Source organism: Nematostella vectensis, chromosome 3, assembly GCF_932526225.1.
Source record: "Nematostella vectensis chromosome 3, jaNemVect1.1, whole genome shotgun sequence".
Taxonomy (NCBI): domain Eukaryota; kingdom Metazoa; phylum Cnidaria; class Anthozoa; order Actiniaria; family Edwardsiidae; genus Nematostella; species Nematostella vectensis.
This window is the reverse complement of record NC_064036.1, coordinates 13,471,314-13,484,061: the sequence shown is the minus strand read 5'-3', so window position 1 is coordinate 13,484,061 and position 12,748 is coordinate 13,471,314. Positions and strand designations below refer to the sequence as shown.

General features: G+C 40.8%; 2 protein-coding genes across 3 annotated transcripts; both read left to right on the top strand.

Moving 5' to 3' along the window:
* The first annotated feature begins 1,877 nt into the window (after positions 1-1,877).
* LOC5518675 (calmodulin-A) lies at positions 1,878-6,746 on the top strand. 2 transcript variants are annotated; one of them, XM_032363337.2, is made up of 6 exons: positions 1,891-1,992; positions 3,947-3,977; positions 4,350-4,406; positions 5,042-5,185; positions 5,619-5,861; positions 6,539-6,746. In XM_032363337.2, the coding sequence occupies exons 1-6, from the start codon at positions 1,990-1,992 to the stop codon at positions 6,565-6,567; spliced, it is 507 nt and encodes a 168-aa protein (XP_032219228.1). In that variant the 5' UTR covers positions 1,891-1,989; the 3' UTR covers positions 6,568-6,746. The 2 variants fall into 2 exon arrangements, with proteins under 2 accessions (XP_001638669.2, XP_032219228.1); XM_001638619.3 differs by lacking the exon at positions 4,350-4,406 and having other exon boundaries at positions 1,878-1,992.
* A 3,371-nt stretch (positions 6,747-10,117) lies between these two features.
* Positions 10,118-12,496, top strand: LOC5518674 (steroid 17-alpha-hydroxylase/17,20 lyase). The gene has a single exon (XM_001638618.3). The coding sequence runs from the start codon at positions 10,132-10,134 to the stop codon at positions 11,611-11,613; it is 1,482 nt and encodes a 493-aa protein (XP_001638668.3). The 5' UTR covers positions 10,118-10,131; the 3' UTR covers positions 11,614-12,496.
* The last annotated feature ends 252 nt before the right edge of the window (positions 12,497-12,748 follow it).

Genomic DNA, 12,748 nt, shown 5'->3' with positions numbered 1-12,748 from the left:
AGTGTAGGGCCATAGGTCCCCCCCTCCTTGTACCATAGTGTAGGGCCATAGGTCCCCCCCTCCTTGTACCATAGTGTAGGACCATAGGTACCCCCCTCCTTGTACCATAGTGTAGGGCCATAGGTACCCCCCCTCCTTGTACCATAGTGTAGGGCCATAGGTACCCCCCTCCTTGTACCATAGTGTAGGGCCATAGGTCCCCCCCCTCCTTGTACCATAGTGTAGGGCCATAGGTCCCCCCCTCCTTGTACCATAGTGTAGGGCCATAGGTCCCCCCCCCTCCTTGTACCATAGTGTAGGGCCATATGTCCCCCCCATATCAATATTTGGGTGACCTTAAATCTCGCTCGGCCAATCTCTTGGAGGCCTGGGTCTAAGGGCTTTTCAAGACTTGTGTGATAAAGATTTGACCAAGCGATAAAGTTTTTTTGACACATTTTTGCCTCGAGTCTCAAATTGAAAGGAATCAGCATTTTTCACCATGTTTTCTGGAGATCAGGGAGCGGGAAAACATTAGCTCTTCTAAATATGGGCATCAATGCCCATATAAGGCAATGCATACGAAGGACACTATCCGTGGGGAATATGTTTGATATGCTCCTTGTACCATAGTGTAGGGCCATAGGTCCCCCCCTCCTTGTACCATAGTGTAGGGCCATAGGTCGGGAGGAGAGGCTAGGGTGCTTGCGTGTGTGTCACACACAGTGATCGGCTTGTGTGTGTGGGGGGGGGGGGGGGGGGAGACGGGAGACGCTGGTAGGAAAAGGGCGGGTCGGTGGGAGGCTTGAAAAACCACCCTTATAACACAAAAAGTGTTAGAAAAGTTTATCTCTAAAGAGATAAAATGCCGGGAGTGCAACGCGACCGAAATACCCTGGAGAAAACAGGCCTGTAGGGAATATGAAAACTTCAAAGCAACATGCCTATGTAATCAAGCAGACTTATCACATTCAGATACATGAGATCATGAGATTCATATGAATAAATCATGCGGAGATATGTCCACAACAGCACCACATATTTAGCATACATTGATGGAGATGATGATGCTCAAAGCTCTGGACAGAAAACAGAATATCGAATTCATATGGAAAAAGAAACGCGCAAACGTTTAGAGAATCCTGAATGGGCCACCGGGACGCTTTTCTTGTTTCTACCATCATTCACGCGTGCTCGCCCCAGTCTCCCATAGGGCATCTTGATCCAAAGTGTTTTTTTTTTCCGTAACTGTGATTTGACGAGACATCTCTATTACAAAGTGCGTTGGTTTAAACCACCGTTGTTTAACCTATCACCAATACCTTTTTCCCTTCCAGTGCAAATGATAAAATAAACATTCGTCTGCAAACCCAACCAAAACACTAAAACATAAACGTTCTCGAACAATATAGTTGCCTTTATCAATGCTTTGTGTGTGGAAATTCGCTGATTTTCGATAGAAAGAAGGCAAAGCATTCTAGTTATATGAACCAATTTCGTGTCCAAAATTATTATTAATATCTCCTTTGCAGTTAAAACCAAACGTTTTCCTAATAGCATATGTATTCCAAACCCAAAGGAAGCACGTTTTTTCGAAAGCTCCAACTTTCTAGCTTCCTTAGTTTAATTATTGATTTCAATTAGTCTCAATTATTTACGAGCGTGAAGGAAAATTAGTTTCTTTAAAGTAATTTTCTTTTTGAGGCTGACACAATCTTTACAAAGTGCCTCTCAGTTAATTCAATTCTCAATCGCAAAATTGCTTATCAGAAATTCCACCTAGATGGGATTCCTAAATCATTCTCTTTTTATTAACAAAACTCTGTGATCTTTAATTCAATTTCCATCGATAATTCATTTTGTAGCTTGTAGATTTGTCCAATCAGAAGCAATTTGTGAATTGTGTTATTGTTGGGTTCTCTGGGTCAAATTTACGTTCATCGGTGTTGCATACCACAACTTTGATCTGCTTTCTGGACGAAAGACAACTTCCTCGTCAACACAATAATAATGGTAAGAATAATGCGCTACTATTCGCATCGATAAAAAAAATCATTTGAAAGGGCATAACCATTTATTCTACATCTGCATGTGTTCATTCTTTGGTCATTAGAAAAACGTTAAGATGGTCGCACAGTGAAGGAGCCCTTTATTCAAAAAAGGAAAAACAGTACCTAAATATACGATACCACCCATGGTAAACTCCATGGGAATTCTGAAGGAAATGTAATTTCGTTTCTTTTAGAAAGCAGATCCAACATCCTTGTATTTTATTTTTAATGAAAGGTTTTTAAGGGTCCATGTAATTAGCTTCGTTTTCAAACCAAGCTAAACAAAATAAAACTTACTTGAGTGTTATAGTCACGGCCACCAATGACCTTATCTTTGCTTTCTATTTTTGCCAAGGCTTGTTGCGTAGTTTGATATATTTTCTAGATGGACAGACGTCTAGAATAACACTTTCTCAAAGTAAACTACACTGTTAAATTTTCGTTTCCCTACGAGCGATTGCGGTTACAAAACTTTGACCAGCTTTGTCTGAATGGGAATTTATAAAAGAGCACGCTGTATTTCGAATTTGGCGGACCAAAACCATAAGATGTGACAGCTCTTTCGATTTTAGTTCCCCTTTTTAAAATTTCTTATATCCGGACGGTTTGTAGATACAAGATCAACGAGTGAGAAAAAATGTTCCGATTATGTTTGGGTTTTGTGTGGATTCTAGGCGGGTTTTCATAAGAATTTATCTTAAAAAGACATGCTTTGTCAATAGAACGCACTTTTAGCTTTTTTCGGAGATCATCAGATAAACTTATCACTTTATTTGGATTAACTTTGTAATGTTTAAAATGGGTTTTTTTTAACCTCAACGCAATCTAAAACATGATTTACGAAGATTGCCTTCAGACAGGTGCTCTCTTTTGAAAACGTTACAAAAATAAATATCATAGAATAACCCTATTTTCCTCAGACAATCGGGTCTTCTCGAATTAAGCAAAAACCACAGAATTTATGAAAAGAATGATTTAAAATTTGAATAGATTCACGTAAGGAAATGCCGCAATTAGGAAATATTACTGTCGCAGGAAAAGGAGATAGGAGAGGGGTTCTTAGATATTGCTGGCCATTCCGCGGGGGACTGGGTTAAGTTGATAAGAGCGAGAAGTAAGATGGGACGATTTTAAGAGGACGCAATAAATTCAGCATGGCGTCGAACGATGAAATATCTTGCTAACGACGCCATATGTTATTGGTCCTCTAAAATCGTCCCAGCATGCTGTTCGCATATCAACTCAACCCAATCCCCCACGCAATTAAGAATGGCGAATTTGTGTTGGAGAACCCGGCTGAACTAGGTATATAAGATAACCAAGGAATACTAACTCCAAATCCTTCATTTTGGCATGCATTCAAGAGAAAAATTCTGTATAGAGCACTTTCCCTAGGTCGTCCGAGAGGGAGGGTTTATGCCCCAAAGCCCTCCCCTAGATCCTTTATCGCCTGTCCTAAAAAGCGAAAAAATGTGTCGCCGTAAACACAAGTTATAGTTACAAAAACAAACAACACCAAAACTCGCAGGTTTTTTTACTACCTCCCCAAACTAATTGACGTAAAAAGTGCAGAGCATAAAGTTTGGATGGGACTTGAAAATGGAAAGGAAATGGTAAAAATCTGGAATGGCGGGTTTTAAATGATAAAATAAGAGTATAGACAACGTAAAGAGGATATACACTTGGAGAGGTGGTGGTGGTGGTGGTGGTGGTGGTGTAGAAGTAGAAGTAGAAGGTGCAGAGCATGAAGTTTGGATCGGACTGGAAAATGGAAAGGAAATGGTAAAAATCTGTAATGGCAGGTTTAAATGATAAAAGAGTATAGACAACGTAAACAGGATATACACTTGGAGAGGTGGTGGTGGTGGTGGTGGTGGTGTTAACGATGACAATAATCAATATTTGTTCTCCTTTAGGCGGAACAACTTGGCGAGGAGCAGATCGCTGGTATGTGACCAATACTGTATTGATCAATTTTTTGTTATCATTGACTATTTCTTACTTTACAGATACTAATCACTTTATAATTTTCGCCTGACGCCAAAAAAAATAACCTTCAAAATATCTACCATGACTTGAAAATATCTCTGCTTGCATTCAATCGTCGCAGCGCCCCTAAAGATAATTATCAATAAAAAAATAATAAGAAACCATACCAACTATATCCCTATAATATATTTTCTTAATCAGTATTTGTGACCATAATGGTATACCTTTTTTTTTCCAAAATAGCTCTGTTATGTCCTTGTTGCATGTAAGTTTTATTATCCTAGTTCTTCCTCAGTTTTTCTCTATCTTTCTGCATGCCCTCGGTACAAGATGAGACCAAACCCGTCCCTGCCGCATCCAGGTCCATACCGTGTATATTGGAAGCTGGTAAACGGCTATAGAATATTATGACAATAAATCCATGACGTTAAAATTAGTAAAAAAAAATATCCGCTTATAATGACAGGGGCGGTGGACGGCGAGAGGCAGGGGCATTGTTTTTTGTTTGTTTTTGTTTGTTTGTTTGTTTTTTACGTGCGCGCCGGTTTTTACATGTACCTATCGTAACGTTATATGTACAAATCGATTGCTTGTTTAAAGGCGATATCATACATTTTTAAAACTGTTTGTATTCATTTTTAATGTTTTTATTGTCAAACACAGGTAGCCTACCATTTCTCCCTCTTTCTTCGAAACCACAATCCGTCCAGCCTCCCTCCCCCCCCCATTCACTTTGCGTCCCCCCCCCCCCCAGTCTCCCCTACTCTTGGGACTATACCGCCGCCCCTGCATTGTTATATTTGCCCATATCCTGATAACCTGAATCTAAGGTGCTACTACTAAAACAAGATTAACTCATTCTGCTTACGTGATGGCTAAAAGCTAACATAACATTCACTCGACGTTAATATGCCCCACGCTTTCTTATGCTTCCTAAACGCCATTGCATCCGTATCGCTTTAATTTTCTAACGCTATTTTATAGTCAAATTTGAAAAGGCACATTTTTTTATCTTCTGACAGAATTCAAGGAGGCCTTCTCCCTGTTCGACAAGGATGGTGATGGCACAATCACCACCAAGGAGTTGGGCACTGTCATGCGTTCTCTGGGACAGAACCCAACAGAAGCTGAACTTCAAGACATGATCAATGAAGTTGATGCAGATGGTGAGTTTCAACACATTGGGTATTGGCAAAAGTCCCCTTCCCTTGCTTGAAAATTTGAAAAGTGAAAGGTAAGAAAACTCTTGCCAACACCCTATGTTGGCTTTTTCTTTCGTCAATTGCGTGACAGCAATCACCTGAAAAAAGAACGTGGACGAGTAAGGGTCAGTACGCAGCTCTTACAAGCTGCAATTTGACTGGGCAAATGAACAATATCCGCACCTCGACACAAAGAACGAGAAAAAGAGAGACAAAAGAACTCCTTTGTATAACAAAGATAATAGGAGACAAAGCAGCTGCGTACTTACTCCGAACAATTGCAGCACTACATGACTACGCCACTGATATATGAACTGATGAAATGAAAAAAAAAAAAAACATTCCAAAATTCAGATCATGTAACACGATGTCTTACTTAATTGTACATTTTTTACAGGGAACGGTACCATTGACTTTCCTGAGTTCCTAACAATGATGGCAAGAAAGATGAAGAACACAGACAGCGAAGAAGAAATCAGGGAAGCATTCCGTGTGTTCGACAAGGACGGCAATGGTTTTATCAGTGCTGCTGAGCTCAGACATGTCATGACCAACCTCGGCGAGAAGCTCACAGATGAGGAGGTCGATGAGATGATCAGGGAGGCTGATATTGATGGAGATGGTCAAGTCAACTATGATGGTGGGCACCACATTACACTCACCCCTCCCCCCTCACAATCACCCAAATTTTCCTTTACGCCTTTTTGGAGTCCCCATGAATAATTACTTAGCCTAGCTCAATGTCTTTCCAGGGGCGGATCCAGTTTAAAGGGGGGGGGGGGGGGGGGGCGAAGCAAAAGTTTCAAGGAAGGGAGCCGGACTTATTGTTCTTCCGTATATTTCCTTATTTCTATTATTTTTTAAGCCAATTGTCTGAAAATAGGGGGGCTGGCCGCCCCTCGCCCCCCCCCCCCCTAGATCCGCCCCTGTTTTCGTCACCCTTTCATGGTATTTAGCACTCCTTTAGGTCAACACCAGAAATAGTAAGGAGGAGTGAGGAGTGGAAGGAGAAGATAAAAACAGAATGGGGCCCCTATAAACAATTTAAGCTCGATGCTCCGATGAGCCTTGAAACACACTTATACTCTCGTTTGCCGGATTTCCAAAATGAATTAATTTGACGTCACTCAGATGTTTTGCAGAAGGGCATGATTATTGAGATTTTTGGGAAGGCGTGGCTGTGGGCCAGGATTTTTTTTTGTCACTGAAATATTATTTTTATAATTTGTCGTTATCCAAATTTTCCAAATTATCTCACTAACAATTTCTTATTTTTTAAATAATTTTTATACTTATATTTTTATCATTTTCTTGCAGAATTCGTGAAAATGATGACTAGCAAGTAACAGGTTTTTTTTCAATTTTCGGGTTAAAATTGTTAGTTAAGCACGCAGTAACTTATAGTCAGTAAGAGATCTAGTGTAAATGCTGAGGCCTCCCTGAAACCCACTTATCATTTATTCATATTTGTTAAGTCTAGTTTTCGATTCAGAATAAAATAATGCCTTAGTAGGCTGAAGCTTCATATTGTCTATTGTCTGTTAGCTCCATTTTTTCTTGTATTGAAGAAGATTCTCTTGTTGAAGAAAGATTCCCAATCATTAAGTGTTCACCCGATACCCGTTCATACCTGAGACATGGTAGGATCCAGGAATTATCGAATGGGGTGGGGCACCATCCTGAAGAAGCGGCTCCAATATTTGTATCATATGGCGGTTGGTAAAACAAGCAAGATCACCCTTTGATGCACAGGGCGTGGGGCATCGAGACAAGAGCACTAACGAGGTGCCAGTTCAATAACGGAGAGGTACACGAGGACCGGCAGAAGTGATCAAGAAATTTCCCAAGAAGGGAAGAGCTCTTGTCTATGGCTTAGAGAAATTGGCGTCTTGGTCGCATCCATTGGCTCTATTTCCATCCGCTAGGCCTTATAAAGTACCTCTATTTAAAAGGCACCTAAGGAGCAAGCACACTTTACCAAGCTTCAGCTTCATCGATAAGAGGTTGGTACATTCCCAGAAATAAGGGACATTAGCCAGCGGTTTCTCTGGGCTCACATTTTGCTAGGCGCGAGGAATAACAGCGGTATCACAAATAAAAACGAGATTCCGGCCAGCACAGGGGCTTCCCTTTTGTTGTTACACAAGAAGTTTTTAATCAGGTTGACTAAAATTCCCAATAAAAGTAGTATTAGCGGTATTTAAACGTGCAAGGGGCATCTCTGATTTGATACGTCCAATGATAATGAAAGTGCGGCAGTCTTGCTGAGGTTGGAAAACATTATATGCGCAAATTTAAAAAAAAAATGTATTTTAGAAAGGCTTTATGGTTCCCCTGTGTCTACCCAGAAAGCCGTGGGGCCGTTTAAAAACAAAATGGAGCACGGATGAACGGAGAGAAGTTGTTCTTGCGGAGCGCACCGTTTTCCTTGCTTCAGTCTGTATCTTAAAGACAACAATAATGGTTCCTGAACTAGGCATAACTACATCAAATGTTATTTCTTCAGGAACAAGATTGGAAGGCGCTACTGCCTATTTTATTGGCCAATTTGATGGAAGGATAGTCGATTTACCAATTTCGAGTCCTGCACCTGTGATGCGGCGAACAGTTCTACCATTTAAACGACTACTTTTATGCCCGATTTCAATGAAATTACAGAGAATGTATGGAGGATTGTATGCTCTCAAGCGAACAAAAGTGCAATGTCCAAGGAACAATAATAGGGCTTTCTCTGGCATCGTTTGAACGGAAAGTGTATCACTCGAATGGCAAGGTTTTTTTTTCGAGTCCTGCATCGTGAGCCCAAAATCTCTGAAACGAGAAAATAAATTAATAAATTGTGATGTCTCCCCACATTTCCTTATAATAAATGGCAGCCATTTTGACATTGTATACGTGCACTATTACGCATGCGTGACGGCCATGTTTCTTATTTCTGGGAATGAAAAGGCACTTCACCAAGCTTACAGCTGGAGCGTCTGTGGTCAGTCTTAAGAAGTGTGTTTGGTATTTCCATCATTTATACCCCTATCAAGCGATATTCGCATAACGTTACTCAATTGTTAACATATATCCATATAGAAGTTGAAATGGATATTTTTTAGCCTTATTTAACTACGGTAAACGTAAACGGTTTACGTCTTTTTTATTGCTCCGTAAGGACCGAAAACCTCAATGTGACCATTCTGTTTTTACAAAGGCGTGAAATATACTATTTTGTGTACATACAAACTTGTGTTGATTTATTTCTCTGACTATTAAAAGTGAGAATACTGATAATAAACAGACTCTGTCATTACAATGCGGATTATAAGATTACGCAAACTGTATAATCCTTCCCACTAGGGGGATATATATTTGCCGCACATTGCTGGGCGTTACAATTAGCCAGTGTAAGAGGAATTTAACAACTAAGTCCCTAGTCCAGTAGTAGTCCTTCTCATCAGTAACTATTTGTATTTTCATTATTTTATTTGACGCCAGGAACAATTATTATTCAAGTTCCTGAGATTGATAAACTCTTACGTATCTTAACAAAACACCACTTCAGCTCGCAACCTTCGCCAAAACAAGTACTTTAAAAGGTTATCTTCTATATCCGCAGCAAGCTCACGGTAAGTACAAAAGGAAAATCCACCCTCCCTTTACCCCTGCAACGTGACACCATTACCACGTATCGACAAAACATTCTGTGGAAGGGCAAGATTCCCGCCAACTTACAACTAGCAAAAATTAATGAGTATTTTATTAAGTTATTGAGTATATTATTAAATGAATATCATAAATGGCTCGGTTTAAATTGACTAGCCCTATCCTTTCCTTTTTCTCAAGTGCGTAAGTTTAAGCATAGCAAACTGTGATTGTTTTGTAAATAATGTTCTAAAAGTGCCCCAGAGATAAGCCTTTATTAAAGATAACGAGCCTAAGCTCTTTGGCATTAATCCGGCAATCAGAAAGTCAAGTGAAAACTTCGGCAGTACAACAGGGGCCTCATTGCGCTAAGGTTTTAAGGTTGCGACGTGTGACACAAATAATGAAGCACAAGCGATCCATCTCACAAAGTATATGAGGAGTATACAATAGGTAAGTCTAAAGATCTTTAATGTATTTTACGCGGTTTTCCCGTGGACATTGTGGCTACTATTTGAAGCGTCTTACATCCAGCTATCTACAGTATATAATACTACCTTAGGCTCTTAACCCTTCAATTTGTTTACCTTATTTACTCTATTTCGGTTCATTATCGATATATTGAAACAAAAACTTCCTGAAACCCTGGTAAATACCTAATAATCTGAGTTTAAATAAGGAAAAAAGAAATCCTTTCTTAATTGTATGCAAATTATAACGCTGGTAAGCAATTTATCAATTTTCAAATGTTTTTACTAACACTATTTGTATAGAAGAGTACATATTTGCATAGTGCTTATTGAGTTAGACTGCCCAGGAAACATCTAGCAGGGTCCAAGAGCTTAGTGAAATTGTTTATATGTACCTATATTAATTGGATTTTATTTTTAGACCGCCCCCTAACCCGATCTCGATCTCGGATCAGCTAGGAAGGGCTTCCTACTCAAATACTATCATACGTAACAACTAATTTTTAGCGGGTCAAATATAGTATCATTGGTCATACACAACTTGATACAGATCTAGCTTGTTATTCTGCCTCTGCTAATTACTTGTCTTACGGTAAAACGCGGCGGTAAAAATGCTGCCTTGAAATACTATTACGATTGCCCTTAAGATAACCAAGTACACGCTAATTTGGCTTGTCTTGTTTTTAATTAAAAAGCTCAGCCATATCTTTGCCCCTTTCAGTCAAAATACTACAAACGTTGAGTAAATTGTATGTAGGTTGTGTAAGTTGTGTTGTGTTTTTATTCCTTAGTACTTTATCCGGAAATACAATGATCGCCCTAGTGGCGGTGCTTATCCTCATTGCAATCGTATCGCTGACATCTCTCCATATATGGCGCCAAGACAAAAATGCCCCTCCTGGTCCCCCACCGTATCCTTTTGTCGGTAACTTCCCTCAGATAGGCCCAGTCCTTCACAAGTCCCTGACATCTCTTGGCAAGCAGTATGGGCGTGGCGTGTTCCAGGTCCAACTCTTGGGCAAGCGCTTTGTCATTATTGACAACATCAAGCTGGCAAGGCAAGTGTTACTCAAGAAAAATGGGCGCGACGTGGCTGACCGAACGTCGGCGTACGTTATAGACGCTATATCGAGAAATGGATGCAGTGTTATATTCGGCAAATACAGTCCCACATGGAAGCTGCAGAGGCGGGTGGTGCACTCAGCCTTGCGCATGTACGGTAGTGGAGTCAGGATCCTAGAAGCCTTAATACTACAGGAGGTTGATAATCTTTGCGATATATTCGCAAACTCGCAAGGCGCTCCAGTGGATACAAAGCTGCCTTTGACTTTGTCAGTGATGAACGTCATTTGCGCGTTGGTTTTCGGGAAAAGGTACGGCCTCGATGATGCAGAGTTCTCGGATATTGTTGCGACGACGGAGTCCATGGCAAAACTGGCATCTCCAGAAAACCCACTTATCTATATGCCCTGGTTGAGATTCTTTCCACTTCAAGTAGTTAAGAAAATGAAAGAAACGGTAACTGCGAGGGATAGGTTGATTCAGCGGAAGATTACTGAACACAGGGAAACTTACAAAGAAGGCGAGATCCGCGATCTTACAGACGCTTTACTGAAGAGTCTAGAAGACGCCAAACAAGAGGATAACAATGCAATGAGCCTTTTGACCGAAGACCATCTACTCATTGCAATAAACGATGTTTTCATGGCTGGATTCGAGACCACCACCACGGCCCTGCGGTGGATCTTTCTCTACGTAGCCGCTTACCCAGAAGTCCAAGCTCGAATTCACCAGGAACTCGATGACGTCATCTCTTTTGGAAGGGACCCTCTTCTAGCAGATCGCAAATCGTTGCCATATTTGGAGGCGACAATACTCGAAGTACTTCGAATCAGCCCTGTGTTTCCATTGATCAGAAGAAAAGCGAGGAAACAACTAAACATCGGTGGATATTGCATCCCTGAAGAAACCTTCGTTTATGTTAATTTGTGGGCTATACATCATGACGAGGCTGAATGGGTGGACCCTTACGAATTTAGGCCAAGCAGGTTCCTCGAGGGCACCAATAGTGCGAGTGCATACAGCATGCTACCTTTCGGGGCCGGTGTTCGTGTGTGCGTTGGGGAATCCTTGGCGAAGATGGAGCTATTTCTATTCGTCTCGAGATTGTTGCACAGGTTCAAGCTCAATTTGAAGGGTCAGTGCCCTGATATGGAAGGCGTCACGGTGACTGTCACGTGGCCGAAGCACCACGAGATTTGCTTCCAAAAAAGGGTTAAGACACCCCAGTAATACAGCCTTGTCTATAAGACACTAGCTAGAGCTTTTCGTAGTGCCTGTAGTGAAAAATAGGCAATAATAATCCAACACACAACGAGTGTGTTTGCCTCTTAAAAACTCCCTATAGATAATATTTATTATCTGTCTATATAAACAAGGCCAATTTTGTTTTTCTCTTTACCAGGGTGTACATTTCAATAAGCGCGCTCGTATTAAATAGGTACGTACCATGTTCAAGCAAATATTTAAGATCATTTCATGGTTGTTTTACGTCAACAGTGTGCGAAAGTCTTGTGATGGGGTCTCCGAAAGGTTTTGATAGCTACACGCACAATTGATTCCATTGCGCACACACTGGTGTTTGCTGAAATCACATTTGTTTTGTTGCATTGAACAAATAGATCTCATTCTTTCGTGTGTCGTCCTCTAGTAATCCTCGGATGACGTGACATTGTTTCATGAACAAAATTAAAGCCACGTCATGCGGGAAATTAACGCAAGGTGACGGATTTCGCTATTTTTATAACTTTATCATTTTAGACAATCGCCAACTTGTGCCGGTAGTTAAAGATGCGTTTTTGTTTAGTTAGGGGTCAATGGGAGTTGGCCCCTCCCCAATTGTAGGCGTGTCCACATTGTTTTCAAATGATAGTCGAGAATCGTAAATCGAGCGCCTATTTCCGTTCCGTATACATCAACTCCCGGTAGAAAGTTGCCTGACTTCTTGAGCAGGTGTAAATCTATTTTATTTTCTTAGCTTCGCCACAATAGGCGGGGTAGCCGCAACAGCATGGCCATTTACTGCGGGCCCTTGGAGGCCTTAAATCTAGGTATATTCTAGGTCTAATAAAACTCTGGTCTAGCCATGTTTTGTGTAAGAAAGCAAGTGCAAAAATGATCGGAATTTTGTCAATCATTGTGATCACGCGTAAAGCTTGCCATGCGCACTAGCGTAGCAAGCATGCTGTGTGTTACCCCGTAGCCAATAGTAACCATGTAATCATTACGTAGGTCACGGCAAGTCTCCAAGGGTAACTCACTGCCACACCCACGTATGTACTGTCGCAATTTGTAATAATCGTCGCAATTTGTAATACATGTCGCAATTTTGTAATAATCGTCGCAATTTGTAATACCTGTCGCAATT